At 36.5% G+C, this 22,333-nt stretch overlaps 1 protein-coding gene across 1 annotated transcript; it reads left to right on the top strand.

The window, feature by feature from the left end:
- Window positions 1-12,690: 12,690 nt before the first annotated feature.
- CAV2 (caveolin 2) lies at window positions 12,691-18,185 on the top strand. The gene is made up of 3 exons (XM_077756025.1): window positions 12,691-12,840; window positions 13,149-13,336; window positions 17,305-18,185. Exons 1-3 carry the CDS (start codon window positions 12,691-12,693, stop codon window positions 17,453-17,455), a joined length of 489 nt encoding a protein of 162 aa, XP_077612151.1. The 3' UTR covers window positions 17,456-18,185.
- The last annotated feature ends 4,148 nt before the right edge of the window (window positions 18,186-22,333 follow it).

The following is a 22,333-nucleotide window of genomic DNA, read 5'->3' as shown; positions in this document are numbered from 1 at the left end:
GCCAGTGGAATAGAAATATCACATCAATTTGATGCTATCATAATCTATTTTATTAATATATGAGCAAATACATCACAAATTTTTCTTTAACTGTCAAAAGTTTGGCTTGGTCCTTTATCTTCTTGAGACAATTATTCCATGTGACTTCCACTACAGTACCTACAGAATATGATTTTGAAGTAATACATTTTTTTATGCTGTCCATGAACCAGGGAGCCCTCACCAAACACTGAATCTGCTGGGACTGTGATCCAAGACTCCCCAGCCTCCAGAACTGTAAGAAATAAATGTTTGTTTTTACAAGCCATCCAGTCTATGGTATTTTGTTATAGTATCCCAAACGAGATACCACTCACTATCTACTTGTATGACTAAATTCAAAAAGATAAATAACAAAAAGCAATGATGAGAAGGAAGAGAAATTAGAATACTCATACACTGCTGGTAGAAGTGTAAAATGGTGTGGCCACTTTGGAAAATAAGTTGGCAGTTCCTCAAAAGACTAAACATAGAGGTACAATATGATCCAGCAATCCCACTACTTGGTATACATGCAAGAGAAATGAAAACATGTCTCTATAAAAACTTGTACATAAATGTTCAGAGGAGCATTATTCATTATAACCAAAAAGTGACAACAACTCAAAAGTCCATCCACTGATGGATAAATAACATTACTAAAAGGAAATATTATTCATCCGTCAAAAGGAATGAAGTGCTGATTTATGATACAACACTGATTACTTTAGAAATGTTGTGCTAAGAGACAGAAGCAGTCGGAAAAGACCAGATATCGCATGCATTCGTTATAGGAAATGCTCAGAACAGACAAATCTATAGAAATAGAAAGGTGATAAGGGGGTCGCGCCTGGGTGGCTCAGTTAGGTAAGTGTCTGACTTCGGCTCAGGTCATGATCTCATGGTTCCTGCATTTGAGCCCCACGTCAGGCTCTGGGCTGACAGCTCAGAACCTGGAGCCTGCTTTAGATTCTTTGTTTCCCTCTTTCTCTGCTCCTTCCACTCTGTTTCTCTCTCTCAAAAATAAATAAACATTAAAAATTTTTAAAAAAGGAGATAAGGGGTTGCCTAAGGCTTGGGGGAATGAAGGGATTAGGAGATAATAGCTAATATGTAGTTTCTTTTAAGGGTGATGAAAATGTCCTAAAATTGATAGTGGAGATGAGTGTACAGCTCTGTGAATGTGCCAAAACCCATTAAGTTGTACATTTTAAATTTGTAAATTGTATGGCATATGAATTATAGCTCAATAAAGCTGTTATTTTAAAAAAAGAAACCCAAAAATATTCTAGATTTTTTCCATATGGTTCCATCTTCCATTTAGACCATTCTTCCAAATACAGCAAAATATATGCATTTCTTTCTACTCTTTTAGTCCAGTGTTTTCTGAGGCACTTCAGAGCTATTTGGGCCAAACCTGAAACCACCTGGGTGGCCCCTTCCCTTGCCAATGCTCAGGGTCAGACTATCCCACCCTCATCCCCCTTTAGAGAGGCATGAGCCACTCCCATTTACTCAGAACATTGTCCATGTGTTTTCCCTTCTTTCCTTTGTTATTGAAGAACTAGCAAAGTCCTGACTTTTAAGCTTCAAATATTTTTGGATTAATTTTACCTTCCTTATGCTATCAATCGAAGAAGGCAGTGGAAAATAATTCTCAATAATAGTTGGACCAAGATTTCCTTTTCATTACCTTCAAAATAATTTATGTTTTCACAGACTGAAATTATCAATTTCATTTTGGATGTACTATCAGCACTCCCAGAGCATAATGCTCTTCCTGAATAGGGAGCAAGAGAAAGCTATCTGAAGCATTTCCATTATTCAGAGAAAAGCCACTGCAGAACTGAACATTTGTTTTAGAATAGCCATAAAATATGTAATACATATGTAGATTATGAGGTTAGTGATTTTATCCTTTAGCTGCTTCCATAACTATAATCAACACCACAGGTGTCAAAAAATAAAGCAGAGTGTATCCTACAAGCAAACACACCTTAAATATCTTATTAAAAGGTTCTTTTCAAAACAATGTAATATCTGTCTCAAGCCTAAGGACCAGAGTTAATTAACTCACTATCCATTTCCCTGAAATGGAGAACCTGGACATGCTGGAAGAAGTCCTGGACCAAGACTCAAGAAACTTGACTTTACATTTTGGACCTAATATTTAGTAACAATGAAAACTGTCAATTCTATAAACTTCTTTAAGCTTTAGTTTCTTTGTCTCTAATATGGTATAATAATAATTGTATTGCCTAACTCACAGTATAGTTCTTAGCAGGAAATATAAAATGTATTTGAAGAAAAATATAAAAGACACATACAATACTAAGAATTCTGAGCTGGGTGAGAGAACTGAACCTTATTCAATATGATGTCACCTCCCCTCCCTTTGGTTACCTTCTTTTCTGCAACCATTGACCCTCTGAGGAGACTGAAGTATACTAAATATCTTTTCTGGTAATGGCAGAATTTAACACTTTCTCAGGCATTTTGTTTCATTCTTATGTCATTACCATTCCACAATGAAGAACCCAGGAAGAAGAGAGGTCAAGTAACAATCAAAGTTACACAGCTAATGATTTTTTAGAGAAGGAATTGGGGGCGCCTGGGTGGCTTAGTCGGTTAAGCGTCCGACTTTCGCTTAGGTCATGATCTCGCGGTTCGTGGGTTCAAGCCCCGCGTCGGGCTCTGTGCTGACTGCCAGCTCAGAGCCTGGAGCCTGTTTCAGTCTGTGACTCCCTCTCTCTCTGACCCTCCCCTGCTCACGCTGTCTCTCTCTCTCTCTCTCCTAGAAAAAAAAAAAATTAAAAAAAAAAAAAGAAAAGGAATTGAAATGTAATTCAAAACTCATGTCTTTTCTACTACATGATACTTTGGGGGAAAATTCTCTTTTCCTTAATCTCCTGAATGACTCTGATTGCTTTAAGACATCCCAAATTATAGTGTCTACCATCAATAGCCCTGAAAATGGGGAAAGATGGCCTGAAAACCGTTGTCCAGTCAGTGGCAATAAGTTTTCATTTGCCCAGGACAATCTCTGTCTACACTGGTTATCCTAATGTAATTATCAGCAGTGCCCTCCTTGCACCCTCAGAAATGTTTTGGTTTGTATCTGAGATGTTAACATTGGCTTTACACCATGATGGTTAATTAGAATCATCAAGAAATTAGATCAGTACTTCCCAACTGTCACGACTAGACACTGAAATTATAAATCTGTAAATGTATTACAAATTTATAAGTATATATATATATATATTTCAGTTGTATGCAATTAAACTAAAAGGGAAAGCAAACCAAGAGAAATAGAGCAGTCATGGGCATGTAAATAAAGAATTATGATATTAAATATGTCCACATATTCAGAAAAAAATCCACTCACTCATACCAAGATATTTTATTTATTTAAATGTTTTAATGTTTTTATTTATTTTTGAGAGAGAGACAGAGCAAATGGGAGCGAGGCAGAGAGAGAGGGGGAGAACAGAATCTGAAGCAGACTCCAAGCTCTGAGCTGTTAGCACAGAGTCTGAAGCAGGGCTTGAACTCAGGAGCCTTGAGATCATGACCTGAGCTGAAGTTAGATGCTCGACTGACTGAGCCACCCAGGCACCCCATGATATTTTAAAAGACAGCTTATAAAAGCAAAATGTATCCTATAACACTTGATATATCCCTTCCCAGGAAGCAAGAAAAGTGAGTAAGAATGCATTTCCCAGCTAAGTTGATTATGTTGACCCCTCTGTGTTCCTATGAGTATATGTTTTCCAGTAATCCAGCTTTTGGAAAAAATAACAGTCGATTTCACTTTTCATCTACCTTCTGATTTTAAAAAGACACCAGGGATCTGTCACCTTTCACTCTTGACATTGCCAATCTTGATATTTTCTTATATTCTTGTTGATTTACTAAATTCATGATGAGGATGTAGATCAATTAGAATTCTCACTCACTATTGGTGAAAGTGTAAATTGAAGTAATCACTTTATAAAATGAAAACACACTTTATAAAGTGTGTACACACATTTACCCTTTAACTCAGCAAATATTCTCTTAGATATAAACCCAACAGAAACATGTATACATCTGCACTAAAATAAATGTTCATAGCAATATTATTCACAGTAGCCCCTAAAAGGAAACAACCCACATATCCATCAACATTAGAGTAGATAAATGAATTGTGGTTTACTGATACAAGGAAACAACACACTGCAATGACAGGAGATGAAATGAAAATGATAAAAAATTATTCATCTATACAACATGGATGTATTTCACAGTCATGTTTAATGAAATGAATTAGACTTTTAAAAGTGTTATATATGATACCCTTTATATAAAATTTAAAACAAGCAAGTCTAATACATTATGTTCAAAGGATCATAGTTACATTGGGGGAGGAGATGAAGGTGATACAGAGATTGGCATAGATAGGTTTCTGAGGTCCAGTAATGTTCTATTTATTGATCTGCGTGGAGGTTATAGGGTATGTTGTCCTTGTGATAACTTGAGCTAATGCCTATAATTTGTTCACTTTGGTATCTATGCGTATATTACATAACACCTTAACAAAAATATATATATTCTTTGGCTGTTGTGTGAAGAAAATCATTTCTGAGAGAAGAACAGAAGCAGAGTCAAACATAGAGCTTACTGAGATGGCTCAGGTAAGATGTCAATTTAGATTAGGAGGGGGAAGTGCAAATAAAAGAAAGTAAAAGCATTGGGTTTTGAGGTAGAACTAACCAGCTTAATGGGGAAGAAGGCAATGAGCTAAATGAAAGAATTAGAGATGACTTTTGAGTTTTGAGTTTGACCAACTATGTGAAAAGAATGACCAGAGGTTCAGATCTGGTGGTAGAAATCAAGAGCAAGGTTATAGACATATAACATTTGAGCCATCAAAGTTGTCAGCAGGGCATATAAATTTGAAGCTTAGAAACAGGCTTCAAATCACCAGCATATTTATACCCATTATATTGGAATGCTTTATAACTAACTTGTTTCTTAACCCTGCCCTATTCAAAATGTTACTAGTGACTGAATAAAGATATGAACAAAATTACAGATTAACAGCAAAGTAATACACTGAAAACTGTCAAAATTAAGAAAAAAAAACCCTCAAAGGATTATAACATTTAATAGGAATAATACAGTCATCCTGTCAGGGTCAAATCATCAATTACTTCATGTTATCAGTCTGACCTAACCAAAATACAAAGGAGTACAAAAGATTGACAAAGTTAATATCCAGTGGTATTAGCTGGAATCAGCACCAGCATAGAGCAGTCAAAAAATCAATCAGTCTAGTGATCAATACAAAAAAGGTAATATAGAATGCTTGCTTTACCCTGTACTGCTGAGACCACAAAGTGTCATGCTTTATGTGTGATTTTGAGATAAGGAACAGGACCAGAGAAAAAAGAGAATGAAAAGAATTTGGAAGCAATGATTCACAAAGAACAATTGTAGGAAATGAATCTGTTAGTTAAAAGGGGGATTTAGTAGGAACGGTGTTGGTGTTTAAAAACTACCTTCAGACACTTCAACGTGCTGATATTTCACACTTTTTTTAAGCTGTAGAAGGCATAAAATGATATGGTAGAACGGAAGGAAGAAAGGGTTTCAGATAGAGGATTCTGGAACAAATAATGAAGAATTTATAACAACCATATTTGAGTTTCTTATAAAATAATTCTCCATTGCCAAATATTCCAACAGTTTGTATAGTCAATTATGAAGATTTTCTGATAAGTGAACATTAATATAGAACCTCTAAATTCTTCCCAACCCTGAGATTAATGAGAAAGACTATGTGACTGAGGAAAACAGTATTTTGGAAAAGAAGAGAGCAAGAAAAGAGAGGAGGAAAAAAGAAACAGTTCTATCATGGAAACACTTTGTAAGGCAGGAAAAACAAAACCCAACAAGGAAACACTAAAGAAACAGAAGAAAAGGAGATTCCTGGCATAAGTGTAGGCCCCTAGAGGAGGTTTTACTATCCTAAAACATCTTTCTACATTTAAAAGGACCTTACCTGCATTTTATTCTGTTTCTAAAAGATAGTCCTACTCTGATAGATAATCAGCTCCTATAATTAGAAATAATTTAAACGTAACATACATTTGTCACCTTTCACGTTTTCTATTATGCTATATCAATTTTAATGAAAAAGACTTGCAATACATACATGGGGAAACTAGATAAGCTTTTCCAAAGTGATAAAATAATAACTCTATTTTTTGGTCCAAACATTTAGCTATTTGTGCTCTACTCCTTCAGAAAATACTTTGCTTTCATAGTAAGAGTCTTCAGAACCAAGTAATTTGAGTAACATGCCCTTTACAGCAACATTCTGCAAATTCTACTATTTCCAAATAAAGTAGTGTACAGTTTTTCAGGACCACAGTGTTTTACTATCTAAGTTTATTTTCGGTGACATGTTTATCCAAGAGCTTCCAATGACCACAATAATTTCTAAAAAGGAAAAAGCATACTTGTTAGTAAAATGTGTAATTATGTGAATGTATATAGACTAATAATAAGTGATAAGCAGGATCTTAAATTCATTCACTATTAAGGGAAAAAATGTCACTCTATTTAGTAAATAATTTTTATCACTTCCCAAAAGTGAGATGATGACATAAATACAGATGTTATAGGAAACAGTGCATATTTCAATGAAAACTTTATTGTTTCTCTTGAGATTAGCATGAGGAAAATGTCTGAATGCTCTGAAGGATTCCTATTTTTTTAAGAAAATACAAACATCCACTAAAATTGCTTTTGAAATACGACATTTAATCATTTACTAATTGTTTAACTAGAGAAAAATTACCTTATTGAGACACGGTAGAATGTCAATAGTCCTATATATGATATATTTAATAGAATAACTTCTTTAATGTCCACCTTTAGATCCAATCCTTTAGCTGTTCTAAACAAGGAACCTAGAAGTTAATGAGCAGTTGTCAGACAGTAAGGGCCTAACTGGGCTTCAGTGGCCCAGAAAGAGTAGATACAGACACATAAATTGACTAATTTATTTTGTGCCTCTATGTACTGTAAAAATCTGCCTTATAGTTTTGTGTAACCATAGAAAAGAAATAGACAAACACTATTTTTGTAAACTCTGTAGAAACAAAATTCTTCCCACATATTTATTGATAGAAAAATATAATCTAAAAATTCTTCTGCCCAACCCCTTGGCAATAATCCAGTCTTCCATCTGCTTTGTGCAGTTGGATTCCCTTTGCTCTTGGCTTCCAGATGACTCTCTTAAGCATTAAAGGTCACATAGTAGATACCAAAACACTAGTTTACAAGAATCAGGTGGAAGGCATTTTGTTTTTGTCTTTATTCTTATATTAGAAACATGCACTAAGACTAAACAAAATAAACAAAAAAAATTCCATGCCTCTTGACTAATGTAGATTAGCTATGTTATATTTTTAAATTGGAATTTACTCTAAATGAAAAGTGGAATAACATTTGTAAAAAAGAAGAATTACTAGAGAAAACAAAGGCTTCAAATTGAGCTATACTTTTTCTGTTCAAAATAAAACCCCAAATCAAGAAAACAATCTCTAAATTTGTTGTCTCAATAATTAGTCATCTTATTATACACATTTCAGTATTTGGAAGACATGTAACTATTCATCTTTACAGAAATATGTTCCCACTTGAATATAGAGGAAGTTGTACTTATTAAGTGTTTAACTCAAAAGTTAGTGTTCACCAAAAACTAATTAGTGCCTATTTCATGTTGTGGAAAGATAAAATATCAAAGTCCTATGGAGATGTCTTATTTATATATTCAGTATTCCAGAAATGAATGGGATACTCAAAAAATTAAACAGGAACATCCTTTACTTATGGAAAACAGGATAAAATAAATCTAAAATTGTCATACATTGTTTTGAATAGAATGGAATGATCTGTCCTCTCAGCTCTAATCATGAATATAGACTTTTTAAGAGTGTTCTTTTTTCCTTGCCTATTTCTAATAGTTAAGTACTTCCAAACATTGTTATATATGAAAAGAGGTTTTGGCCAGAGGAGGTGCTATTTGAAACAGCCAAATTAAGTTGGTACTAACTACAAGCAAATGACTATGCCTTAATATTAAACTAAAATTTCCCTGGTTCACTGGTACAAGGCTAATTTCATCCAGAATGTAGACAAAAAGACAAGTGATTGGTTAAAAAAAAAAAGAAGAAGAAGAAGAAGAAGCTTTCACTAAACACCATACAACTATCTGGCACCACTTCACAACAGTCGATTATTGAATAACTTTAATAACAGGTATTTTTTTTTATCTGCTCCTTTAAATTGTTTTGTCTAGGGGCACCCGGTGGCTCAGTCAGGTTAAGCACCCTACTTCTGCTTAGGTCATGATCTCGGGGTCTAATCCATGGGTTTGAGCCTCTGGCTGGGCTCTCTGTTCATAGCTCAGAGTCTGGATCCTGTTTCAGATTCTGTGTGTGTCTCTCTCTCTGTCGCGCCCCCCCTCACCCCCCGACTTACACTCTGTCTCTCTCACTCAAAAATAAACATTAAAAATTTAAAAATAATAAATTGGTTTGTCATAGGCTAGCCTGTGTATTGAGGAGGGGATAATTGGAGGGTGGGTATGGAAAGGGGAGAGATGAAAAGATACACTGATGAAGAGGAGTAGGGGACAGGGACTGGAACAGACTGTGGGAAGGCCACTATCCATAGGGAGAATGGGTCGCACAGGACAGTGGAGGGCTTTCCAAATTTCTCAGGCTTAGTCCTTGCTGACAGTAAGCAAGTCTAGGAAGAGATGCTTAAGGGATTGCCTGTCTGTGCCATTAACAAGTCTATAGACTTCTTTATCAAGGTCACCTAAAATTTGAAAAGCTATTCAGTTGCTATAGAGTGTCAAAATTATTAACCTTTACAGCCCTAAGAATATAAAGAAGTCCCAAATCTCCATTTTTCCAGCTATAATTATTCAAACTCTTCTGGTCCTTGTGAGGCAAGAGCAGGTGGTTGCAAGGTAGAAAGGGCCTGGTAGTTAGTTGCTTCTTGTTGGTCTCTTGATGAGGTATATGTATCCCTCAAATAATACCAGCATTATATTGAAAATCTGTAACTAATTACTGATAATGGATTTTTCTAAAAACTTTACAGACCAAACAAGGATCCTCAAGTTTAATTTTAAAAAAGTCTAGAGTTTCTGACAAATTGGTATTACAATTCTGAGATTAATCTTAAGCGTGAGTATGTAACTGGACAGCTGGAACTTAATTTTTCCCATTCACAGGAAGAACTGTTGCAACAATGTCCTATCCAATGATTCTCAGCCTGGGAAAGGAGGGGAAAGGTGATTTTGGCCTCCAGGGGATATTTGGCAACATCTGGAAATATTTTGGGTTGTCATGACTGGGGAGCGCTACTGGCAACTAGTGGGCAGAGGGCAGGGATGCTGCTAAACACCCTACATTGCACAAGACAGCTCCTCACAGCAAAGACTGATCTGACCCAAAATGTCAGTAAGTGCTGAGGTCGGAAAACTGGTTTACTCCAAATGCTTTAACCATTATTAAACCATAATACCATAATGGTGAAATTAAGAAGTCATTATTATTTTCATTAATAATTAATTTGCACAATGGTAGTTAGAAAAAATAGACCCTGCCTAAAGTTTTATGTTGGCTATAAAGCTATACAGAAGGGAAAAAAGACACAATTGTGAAAGGAAAGGAAAGGAAAGGAAAGGAAACGAAAGGAAAGGAAACGAAAGGAAAGGAAACGAAAGGAAAGGAAAAGAGGAGGGAAGAGGAAGGGAGGAAGAAAGAGGAAAGAAGGAAAGAAAGAAGGATGGGAGGAAGAGGGAAGTAAAGGAAGGAAGGGGAAGGAAAGGAAAAAGGAGAGAAGAGTGAAGGGGAAAAAATTACTTACTTTTATTCATAAAAGCATTCACAATTTCAATGAACTAAAAAAATCATCTTTCTCAGACAATACACTGAGTAAAGTGAGGAACAAAATAATTATAAACTATCCTACTCATAAATACTAATTATTATTAAGTTGTTATTCTTCAAATATATTAATATATCATCTGAAAATCAGCCCTCTTATCAGGAGCTATGATAACAACTAAAAGACAAATGCATTAGTACATTGTTTAGTTCCCTTGGTTATAGGGCAATTTAGAAAAATTAAAGAAAGCTATTGAATAGAAATCCTGTAGTTTGGGGGATACTACAGTGTGCTTAGCCATTTAGCTCCAACTCACTTCCTATCTTCTCCTTTTCCTGGTAGATTTTTCTTCCAATTAGTAGGGACCGTTTACTGTGGCAATCATTTGTTTAAAGTCCTTGAGAACAGGGGCGCCTGGGTGGCTTAGTCGGTTAAGCGTCAACTTTTGCTTAGGTCATGATCTCACGGTTCCTGGGTTAGGCCCAGCGTTGGGCTCTGTGCTGACTGCCAGCTCAGAGCCTGGAGCCTGTTTCAGAGTTTGTCACTCCCTCTCTCTCTGACCCTCCCCTGCTCACACTGCCTCTCTCTCTCTCCTAGAAATAAATAAAACATTAAAAAAAAATTTAAAGTCCTTGAGAACAAACAGTAGCTAACATTTTCTAGGCATCTACAAATAAGATAAGCAAAATCTTTTTTTTTTTTTTTGCTCCTCTAAAAAGAATCTTTGGTATTAAAATGGTGAAATGAACAAGAATAAGAACCTCACACAGATCAATCCATGGTGGAAGTGCTCAAGAAAAATTTGATAATAAATGAATGAATGAATTCTCCTTTTCTAAGGATTGTTCTAAATACAAGCCTGAATTGGTATATTTTAACTTAAGTTTTAGAGTTACGTTTTCATAAATACCTATCATTGTACAAATGAATCTATAATCTAAGCTATCCTATTAAGACAATGTTATTAATTTCTTCTGCTTTTTGGCCTCCTAGCCCTGCTGCCTAAAGAATGAGTCAATTACTTGTGGTAACTATTGCAAATGTCTTGCTAATCCCACTGGAAATGTAAATGTGATCAGAGGGAAGAAAGGAAAGAAGCCCTAATGCCAGATTTTCAGCCACCACTTAAACTCACACTAGCACTATGGGAATGACTTTCTTCTTCAGGAACATCTTAAAATCTGGGATTATTTTAAGGAAAACAAATTTTTACAAAATGTTAGCTGTAAACTCATCTATTTTCCAGTTCCTGGTAAATGGTATTATGAATTTTCCTAAGGATTAATGTCTTCCATTCACTTTGATAAACCATTTGGACAAGGACTCTAGAAGAGCCCCAACTCTCAGAGTCAGTCGGCTTCAGTGAAAGGAGGAAGTAGAGAAGGTTAGAAAAGCAATAAGCACAATGTCTAAGTCATCACTTTGGGATGAACTGAACATGAATAAAATTGGGAAAGCAAAGTAAGAAAGAAGAGAAGGGGCAAGCTGGACCACCTCTGGGAGAGGAAGGGGCACCTTGGCAGGCATGAGATTGAAACGCAGTGTTACTGCCATTTTTACAGGGTAGTAGCAGTAAGTAAACTCAGCATTTAATTTAGAAATACTGAGTTAGGGCTCCAAAATACTTTTCTTATTCCGATCCTGCTCTTTGTGTATAATTTTTATTGTTTCAAAAGCCTTTTTTTCCCCCAGAAGAAGTAATTCTTCAAACCCAGTTCACAGAACAGGATTTGATACATGCCACAAGTTCCAGTGCACTGTATTTCAGTAATACTTGACTGCGTTCCTACTATGTCTTAGGCACTGAGCAAACCTCAGGCACCCGAAGCCTAAGACCCATTATTTTGCTTTTGGCATATTTTCACTGAGTGCTTTCCCTCCCCCAAACAAGTACCTAAGTCCACCAGACTTTTAACTCTTTATACCTCTTTAATCTTTTAACCCTTCCCTTCTGAAAGCTTTGTGTAGTCAGGAGTCTGGGTCTTATGTTGCAGTGTGGCTTTACCGAGGGGTTTGTTTACATGTTTCCCACAAGATAGTTGTGGATATGACTGCATCTTAGAGGTAACAGAAATTTTTCAAGGCTTGATTCACAGGAAAATTAAGCGTTTTAATTTAGAAGGAAAAAAGAGAGGCCTCCTCTCTGCTCTGAGGGTGCAACCTCTAGAAGCAGTGAGCTCACCAAAGCAACTCCATTTCCTCACCTTCCTCCAGCAGGCTCACACATTCTGTGGGCGCCGGGATAGGTGAAGAGCTGCTGCGCTTGCCGGTCCTCTAGCACTTTCAGGATTGCCTGGCAATCAGGTGCGTCATAGCTGTGTGTGAGAGACCATGTAAGAGTTTGACGGGAATTTAATTCTCAATTACTGTGAAGCAGCAACGACTCCTCCCATTTTACAAGGAGGTAGCTGAAGTCCCGGGCACACACGGGAAATGGTAGAGCAGGGAGGAGAAGCCAGATCTTGTGCTTCTATACCCGCGCTCCTAACCACCTAGCTGTCTCCCAGCAGTCGGTCCACCATCCCTGAACAACCTGCCAGCCAGCTCTTAAGGTTATCACAGTTCTAGGCATCAAGCGATGAGACAAGGGCGGGGGGACGCTCTGGCCCCTCTGTGGCAGGAATACGGGTCCGGGTCCCCGGGGCACGGTTCGCTCGCCCGTGCAGGGGCGGAATGTGTTTGCTGGGATGGCTCCCGTCCGGGAGACAGACNGAGATGGGGCTGGAGACCGAGAAAGCAGACGTCCAGCTCTTCATGGACGACGACTCCTACAGCCGCCACAGCGGCGTCGACTACGCCGACCTGGATAAGTTCGCGGATTCGGGCTCCGACCGGGATCCCCACCGGCTCAACTCGAACCTCAAGGTGAAAACAGGGGCGGGCTGTAACCTGGGCCGCGCCACGGCCTGGGGGCGCTGGTGCCGCCTTTACCCCAGCCCGGACCCCACCCTCCTCCCTCGCCACTGGGTCAGCCCCTAGGGTCCGGGACCCAGAATCCATAGGCCTCGGGGCCGCCTGTGTAACCAGAATTCTTAGCCAAATTCCTGTGAGCCCAACTTCACCCTAAGAGAAGATAGGGCGTCCCAGCTCTCTTCTCCCACACGAGCACCCCTCCTTCCCGGGGGGCCGCAGGTTGGGTGACAGTTCGGGATCCCTGTGTCTTGCCTCTGCAGGTGGGCTTCGAGGATGTAATTGCAGAGCCTGTGTCTACGCACTCCTTTGACAAAGTGTGGATCTGCAGCCATGCCCTCTTTGAAATCAGCAAATACGTGATGTACAAGTTCCTGACATTGTTCCTGGCTATTCCCCTGGCCTTCGCTGCAGGAATTCTCTTTGCCACCCTCAGCTGTCTGCACATCTGGTGAGAAGGGGTACACAGGGGTGGACCAACTTTCTGAAATGTAGGAATGCTCTTTGCCACCTGCCCCCTGCACTCCCCTTCTCCCAGGGCAGCTCGCAAGAAGGTGCATCAGTTCACTCACGCAACAGCAAGAACGGGGAGACCTGGTAGGGCAGTATGTTTTCTTTAGAATCACAGGTTGGGTTAGGAGTTTAAACAGATGCAATGTTCCTCTATCCTCCCGTGTGAGTTTTCTTTCCGATGTTAATAAGGCCCAGCTGACTAGAGGTGGAGACCTGGAGGCCATGCTTCCTGCCACAAGCTGTTCTCTTATAGGGCTGAGTTAGGACTTGTGCCAGTAGTTCTGGGCTAGGCTCTTATTTCTTTCATCACCTTTTATTCAGTCACCACCTGTGCTTGGGGTAAAACAAAAGTGATCTCTGAGCACAACGCCAGTGACAGTATAATTGAACAGGGATATCAGACCTGGTTAAGCGGTGCTATGGAGGGGGCTGCTCCAATCCTGCTACTAGCAAACGGCAAGGATGAGACTAGAGGAGATGCCATGTATGTGCAATTGTGAGGGGCCCCCAGCACAAATGAATGAAAACTCAAGCTGCATAGGATAATGAAATGAGAAGGCCTCCAAATTACTTTTTCACCTATGAGACATGGGGAATGGCATCAACTTCAAGGGAAAAGAAGTATAGAAACCTACTAGGCATTGACAGGGTGTTTTGAGTAACTTTATTCACACTCAAAATGCATCGTAAAACTTTGGAGAATGTTTTAAGCATTAAAAAACTTTTGAAGGAAAATGTTGTATTTACCAAGAAATTGTTTTGTTATTGTATTAAAAGATACTCACTTTAACCTGAGAGAAAGAACATTCTGATCACCCCAGGAGTATTGTGACAGTTGTCAAGCTTGTGCTTTAGGGCAGTCCTGGCGAAATGTATAATCTTAAAATGCCTCCGTGTCTTTCTTAATCACTTTATATGGTATTGCCACACCCTAATACATGTTGTGTTCATTGCTAAAAGTTAAGAAATTATTCTCAATTACATTTTACGTTGTAAATCAATTTACTTTAGTAACTTAGCTAGCTAGTTAATCAAATAAATTTACTGAATGTTCAGGTTGTGCTGGGCACTGGGCCCAGGATAAGTAAGACAGATGTAGAATCCACCTTCAGTTTATTCATAGCATATGGCAACTGGCTAAGTATAGAAGTAGATGCTGAGGAAAACTCTGGTAAATCTGTTGATGAAGGGGGAGGCACTGGAAAGATAGAGATAGATCTAAATAGAATCTGAATAGAGAGAAAGATCTAAAAAGTGTTCTTTTTTTTAAGTTTTGAGAGAGAGAGAGAAAGTGAGAGAGAGTATGTGTGAGCAAGGGAGGGGCTGAGAGAGAAGGAGAAAGAGAATCCCAAGCAGGCTCCTCGCTGTGAGCAGGGAGCCCAAAGTAGGCTTGGACTCATAAAACCATGAGATCATGACCTGAGCCAAAATCAAGAGTCAAACACTCAACAGACTGAACCACCCAGGTGCCCCTAAAAAAATCTTTAAAGGATAAATAAAAATTCACCAAATAAGTAAAGGACAAAGACACCAATTTGATTTGATCACTAAAGATTGAAAATAACTAAAATATACTGAAAGTGCCGCAAGACTGGAAGAGGAATGAAAATCTTTGCCTTTATACATAAGCAGATTCACAAAGCTCAGATGTACAGTTAGCTCATAGTCTGATATTAGCACATGAATTTCTAAAAGGAGGCCTCAGCCAGCACATAAAACTTTGGATTCCTAATTAACTGAAATCAGTCATCTAACCTCTTTAAAAAATGTGACAAACTGAGTGGCCGCATAGCATAGTGTGAAATGTTGGCTATGAAGCTATTTGGAAGTATAGAGTGCCATATTTATAATCAACAGAGCTTGTCTTTCCTAAAGCACTTGCTAAGGAATTGAAAACAAAATGGTTTTCATTTACTAAATGACAGAAAGTTATAAGTAAAGCTACAATTACCAAATGATCCTTCTCTTCACCTGGTTCTCCTGAAAAATGGAAGGTTTTTTTTTTTTTTTTTTTTGTATGTGGTGCTTCCAATGATGAATCGTCAAACCATTTCTTTTTCAGCCACATAAAATGTATTATTTAACCTCAGCTCGCTTTTCAAATTACATTCATGTGGGACATTAATATTTAACCATCATCCATTCATCATCAGGCAGCTGTGATTGCAAGCAAAAGAGTAACTAACTTCAAACAAAAATGGTTAAAAGTTAGTTTATAAAACTAACTTGAGAAAACAGATTTATCATTAATGAATTACATTCCCATGACATGATAAGACCAGACCAAGGAGAGGCAGAGACCTTACAGAACAAATCTATTTGAGTAAGCCTTTCTTCTGTCTATTTTACTTCCCTTTCTTTTTTCTTTTGGCAGGGAATAAGGGGCTGTTTATTATAAAGAGGTTGGTGACCAAAGTTATGAAAGTATGCAGCAATAGATATTCAAACCACATCACATCTTCACAGTAGATCTGATTTTAGATTCTTTAAACAAACAAATAACAAAACAAAAACACCTGGAACTCAATCTGGTGATTTCAGATTGTTCTATTTATATATGATGGCCTCATATATACATTATAATAACAGCATCAAATAAATATTTCAAGGGTATATAATAAATGTTAATCTTGATAGCCAATCATAAGAGCGCCTGTTCTTACTTTAATTTGTGGTGATATGCTCAGGCCACACATCAAGTGAGAAATATAATGGGATAAGAAGTCAAAAGTTGTCATCATTCAGGTTTCCATTCAACTGTTTAGCTTGAAACACCCAGTAATTAATTTTCTTTAAAAATTTCTTTAAGTCTTTAGCACTTGGAACAAAACATGAGATAAATATAAGTGTATACAGACAGTCAATATGAATAATTCAGTATTCTAAAAATATCTCAATCAGACATTTGCCTGATCTTCCTTTCACTTTTGGCTAAGCACAACAGACCTTTATTTAAGCCACATTTTAATAGCAAATCAAGAAAATCAACCTTACTTCCTTGTGCCCATCCAGATAATAATAAAAATTCCATTGAAGCTCCCAGCAATTCCCAAGTATTGAAAGATACTTTTGTGCTCAAATAGCACTACTACAACAGAGAGCATTATTCAGAGGATTACATAGAAAATTAATCAGCCTGAGGAATATGCACATTTGCAGTTAAGAAAAGACATATAGAAAAAATTTCAGGATAATCTAGGTTGTTTTGTCTAAGAGTTTTGATGGGGTTCTATCAAAATATTTGCAGGGTTCTTTAACTCTACCACACAGCTCTTTTTAGTGTATGTAATTACTATGGAAAATTAGTAATATTAAGCATGACAGAATGCTAAATTCACTTCAGCTCAAACCTTTAATAAAGGTCAAGGATGTCCTCACTTAAAGAGCTTCCATTCTAGCAGAAAAGACAGAAATATCATAATTGACTTATGATACCTTTTGGTAAATTTGACAATTAAGAGATTTTATTTTAGTACTGTGGAAGCACAAAAAAGAAGTCTCCAACCCAGCCTGGCTGTGGGGTAGGGAAGTGGAATGAGGAAACAGGAAAGGTTACCAGGTAGTAGAACCTTAGAGAAACAGGAAGAATTAAGCAGGTTAAAGTTTAGAGGCAGCAATCAGGTTGATCCATTTACTGTTTTATTTATTTTTTGTTTTACTGATTCAGACAGCATGCCACCAATAGAATACTAGTGTTTATCATCTACACGCCTGTTTATTTTTTTAAGCAACATATTTCTGTGCATCTTATCACCATGTGGGTCACTGTTCATTTACTTGTTTCAAATGTTTGACCAAATTTAGGTAAATTAGGCCATTATTATATCTTTTCATGCATGTTCAAGAGTCAGTGGCCTTATTTGGTAACATCAATAATCCTTACACAAATCTCTTCTTCCATTCCAGGATTATAATGCCTTTTGTAAAGACCTGCCTAATGGTCCTGCCTTCGGTGCAGACAATATGGAAGAGCATAACAGATGTTGTCATTGCCCCACTGTGCACAAGTGTAGGACGTAGCTTCTCTTCTGTCAGCTTGCAACTGAGCCACGACTGAACACTTGAACCCTCATCTAGAGATTTGGATACTGTAATACTTCTGTGTTGTTACAATGTAAAAGCACTACTGTTCATTTCCCAATTGTTCTCATCCAGAAAATGTTTAAGATGAGCAACCACATTTAGAAATGTTTATTGGCAGATCTTTTCAAATAATCCTTTTCTAATTAGTAGCCAAGGATTTCATATCAAACTTTATAGCCAGAATTATGAGTAGGTTGGCAACACTTAATGTTAAAGGCAGACAGTTTGAGCTTTCGTACAAAAATATACATTTCATAGTGATGAATTTATAAAGATCAAGGGACATTTCTTAGACACTATAATAGTTTTGTGCACAACCGCTCATAAAAATATGCAATTTCTTATTTTTTTTACTCTGAAAAGTAACACTTTTAAAATTACCTTTGCAGAAAAAGTCATGGTTATACTTACAGAAAAAATATACAAAGATCCTAGAAACTGCAGTAACAAAAGCATGCAGTGGTAATAGGAGCTATCTAATATAATAAAACAAATGTGAAAATAGATTCATGAACATCTGTTCCTTTAAATAAGAAATTGTTAACCTGCAGGTGTATTTAATAAGATGTTTCATTTTACTGTATATTTTGCACTTAATGTAAATGTTGCTCTAATCGGATTGCTTTCAAGCACTTTTATTATATTTGTTATCTTATTGAACTAATATATAGAATGAATAAATGTATCTTTCCTGGGGAACTTCATTGGTGAGATTGCACTGTCTTGATTATGTAAGCATATACATCTTCTTTGGAAATAGAATATAAAAGAGGCTTTTCTTTTTGTACAAGGCTTTTCTTCTTAAATTTTTTAAGCAAAATCCTAAAATGTTTTATGACTTATGTTTTTCTGGCTGTGACTTTAAAAATAATCCAGATCTAACTGGCATTTCATCTAGGAGATTCTTTCTCTCTTATAGTTAGAAATTAAACCTGTATTCTTCATTCCTGTTAATGTCTCACTTTACCTTTAAGTAATACTGGTGCTATTTAATAACACTCAACATAAATTTTTGACACTTAAGTACTATTTCAACTACAGTGATTCGTGGAGAAAGACTTATAAGAAAGTTGTCAATTTGTTGGGCCCATGCTATTGAGCTACATATATATAAGTTAAAAAGTAACAGATACAGACTTTGAAGATGTTATCTGATATGGATTTTGTTACACAGCATAAAATTATTCTTATTATTTTTGAACTGTAGAGTTCTATTTCAATGTTATGAGTCACTGTTCTTTTAAAAATTTCATTATCCAAAATGATAGGCCTGTACAAAAGATGTCTATGACATAAGCAGTTACTATAATTTACACATCATAAAAGTGTATAAATGCCCAAATTTCAGAATTATTATCAGAATCTGAATTAACATTCCTTTGAACATCTTCATAGATGACAAATGTTCATTCAATGAAGATTAATCTTACTTTTCCAAACGACCAGGACTAGTGAATATAAAGGATGACTGCACTGGAATACTACTAGGGCCAAAGTAGACAAATGATTAAGTTACAAAACTCCTTTCTTTTTGACGATAGCTACAAAAGATAGCTACAAAAACTTCAAACTTAGAAAAGATTCTCATGATCATTAGCTGAAAACCTTACCACTCATTTGACTATTTAGATTTTATTATGTTAGTTAAAAAGGTCAATCAGTCTTATGACTTTACAGTTATACTATAAATGATACAACTATGTATTTGAAGTGTTTTTTTTTAAATATTTGGATCTGTTGATTGGCTAAAAGTATCTGATTAATAAAATATTTAAATAAATCATAAGTTTAAATAAATCATATCTTTTCAAATAGCTATTGACAAATTTTAAAGCCAAAATATACACACATAGTCATATAACAAAACCTATTAACTTTTAACAAGTGAGATATATGATTTCCTTATTTCTGAATAGTACTGATTACTGTCAAAATGAATTTTTATGGAGATTTGCCATTAACTATTTTATTTCAAAGACTGAAATTTTGTACCAAGGGGATCCAGGTTTCATGTGCAAACATGTTAGTTCTTTATTTGGGGGTGGAGCAAATAAAAGATAAGTCTCCATAATAAACTTTCTAAAAAGTCATAACGTGTTCATTGCTTTTATTACATTAAATACAAAACTGATCAATAAAGAACATTTTTAAACCTTGTTAAAAACCTATAATAGAAAAAAAACATTTATTCATGAATGGATTTGTGAAAAGTTATGGGATTGGTAATTTAATTGTTTTCCCATCACTTAAACTGGTTCCTTATAATTTTTTCTATTATTTGATAAATAGTATACACAATTAATTGTTCACAAACCCATCATACTTCATCTTCCTCATGAAATGAAGGTCTCTTGCTAATCCTAAGTAAACTGATAGTTCTGTTATCAATTTTTTTAATAAGAAAGTAAAACAACATAAATCACATGTACTTGGATACCGGTGCCACGAAGCCAGGCTAGAGTTCAAAATTATTTTTGGAAAGTGAGTATGTGAAGAATAGTTGCTGATATTGGCATGGATTTTCCCATCAGTTAATCTAGAAAAATGACCAGTTTCTAATAATAAAGCAGGTGTTTGGCTTTTTAAAATGCTTTTAAAATTTTTGAAGAACTTAAACTTTTCCTCTTTTCAATAGTCATCCACATCCCATTGATTTATTTAGATGCCTTTCTTGGGAAGCTGTTACAGTGCAGTCGAAAGGGCCCTGCCAGGGCCGCTTGGGTGGTTCAGTCAGTTAAGTGTCCAGCTTCAGCTCAGGTCATGATCTCATGGTTCTAGCTCAGAGCCTGAAGCCTGCTTCAGATTCTGTATCTCCTTCTCTCTCTGACCCTCCCCTGCTCATGCTGTCTCTCTTTCTCTTTCTCTCTCTCCGTCTTTCTCTCAGAAATAAATAAAATATTAAAGAAAAAAAAAAGAAGAAGAAAGGGCCCTGCCCTCCGGGTTAGGCACCTAGATTCCAGTCTCAGCATGGCCATTACTGAGGTGTGTCACCCCCTGCAAAGGCTTTCATCTCAAGGTCTCAGTTTTCTTATCTTTAATGAAAGAACTGAACAAAAGGTTCTTTCAGGAGCTTCCCATCTCTTTGCTTTCTGTGATATCAGTAGGATGAAGTCTTTTCTATATATATGCAAACGAATCTAGCTGTTCAGACCAGGAATTTCTTAAAAATTACAAATTTTCTATCAGTTAGAGGGCTTATTGCTATAAATACAATAACAAATACATTCATGTTTTACTCTTCAGTTGATTGTGAAGATGAGTATGTGGCTCTAAGACAGGAATTCCTAGATATTTAACAATGCTGAGTATCATTGTTACATTTTCTCTGAAAAAAATGTGTTACTCTATTTTTAATTAATTAAAATGTATTTTATTTGAAGATGTTTTTACCAAAATCACTGCTATAGCACCATGTTCATTGCAATCTTCATCTCTTGCCTGGCTAGTTGCCACAGCCTCCTAATGGGCCTCACCTCCAGCCTTCAATATTATCTTCTCTGATCCATCTTCCCCTTCAAAAAATAGTGATCTTATCAAGATTCCCATGACATTTCCCTGTGTAAAACTATCAATTGTATGTGATTCCCCTTAGACTAAAATCCAAACTCTTGAGCTATCTATACAAGGCCTTCACTATCAACCCATTGCTGTCTTCAGCCACTGTCTACTGTAGCCCTTACTGAAGTGCCATATTGCTCTTTTGTGCCCAACTCTCTCCTCTGTCCCCATGCCCACATCACTCCTCTCCTGGTGGCCTGTCCAACCCCGCTTCTAAAACTCCTCCACACCAAGTGGCTCTTCTGTGTCTTCAGATAAAATCTTATGCAAACTCCTATTGTCACTTCCTACATGGTAAAACTACCCCTGCTAATCCCCACTAGACTGCTAGATAGGTCCTTGAGAACCAAAAACATGACTTCCTCTTTGTTTCCCAGGATTCTGAAATGGTGCCTAGCACTTAGTCAGCTCAATCAATATTTTCTGAATGAATGACTGTGTGAATAAATAGTTGAAGAAAACTTGGATTGACTGCAGAGCTGGGATGGAAATCACATTTCAACTTCATAATTTTCTTTATTTGCAAGAGAGGTTTGAATTGCACTGATTCTAATAAGATTTCCTTTCTCACTGTTTTCTCACTCATGAATCATCAAGGTGGGAAAACAAAAATGTATGTAAAACATATTAGGTATATTTCATCTTTTGGGGTAATGTTTGTCTTTACTCTTAATTCTCTTATCTTAAATTTATTTTCATTTCTCAAGGGTAGGAAATACTAGCACTTAAAAACTCATTTGGAAACATATTTTCTGGTGTTCTAAAACATTGTTATTTCTTTTAGTATCCTATTTCCCATTTTGAAAAGTGTAATACTAAAAGATTGTTTCATGGAGTTTTACGTTTTACAAAACCGAGTCCCATATGTTGTCTCATTTTAATCCCAGGACAAATTAAATAGCATAGCAGAGAAATCATATACATAATGGCTCAGATNGAGAAAAAAAAAATAAAAAAAAAAAAAAAAAAAAAATGTAGGCAGTGCTACAGTGAAAACTTACTACCACCAATCCCTACCAGGATTTGGTATATTTCTTTCCTTCAAGGTATACTGTGGGGAGGACAAGGGAAATAATTATAGGAGAAAAAAGCAGAGGATAAAGATATAATAGATATTCACACAATAATTTGTAAGAGTAAGAATAATTTGGGCTTCCACAATTTAATCATCGAAATCTCCTCTCCCTATTCACCCCCAAACAGCAAAATGAGCAAAAGAAGGCACCCTTTGTTGTATTTTAAAACATTTTTCTGCCCACTCCTCAGCCTTTTTTTTTTTTTTTTTTTTTTTTTT

The sequence above is a fragment of the Crocuta crocuta genome, unplaced genomic scaffold (genome assembly GCF_008692635.1).
Source record: "Crocuta crocuta isolate KB4526 unplaced genomic scaffold, BGI_CrCroc_1.0 scaffold452, whole genome shotgun sequence".
Taxonomy (NCBI): Eukaryota; Metazoa; Chordata; class Mammalia; order Carnivora; family Hyaenidae; genus Crocuta; species Crocuta crocuta.
The sequence above is the reverse complement of the archived record's forward strand: the minus strand, read 5'-3'. Positions and strand labels throughout refer to the sequence as shown.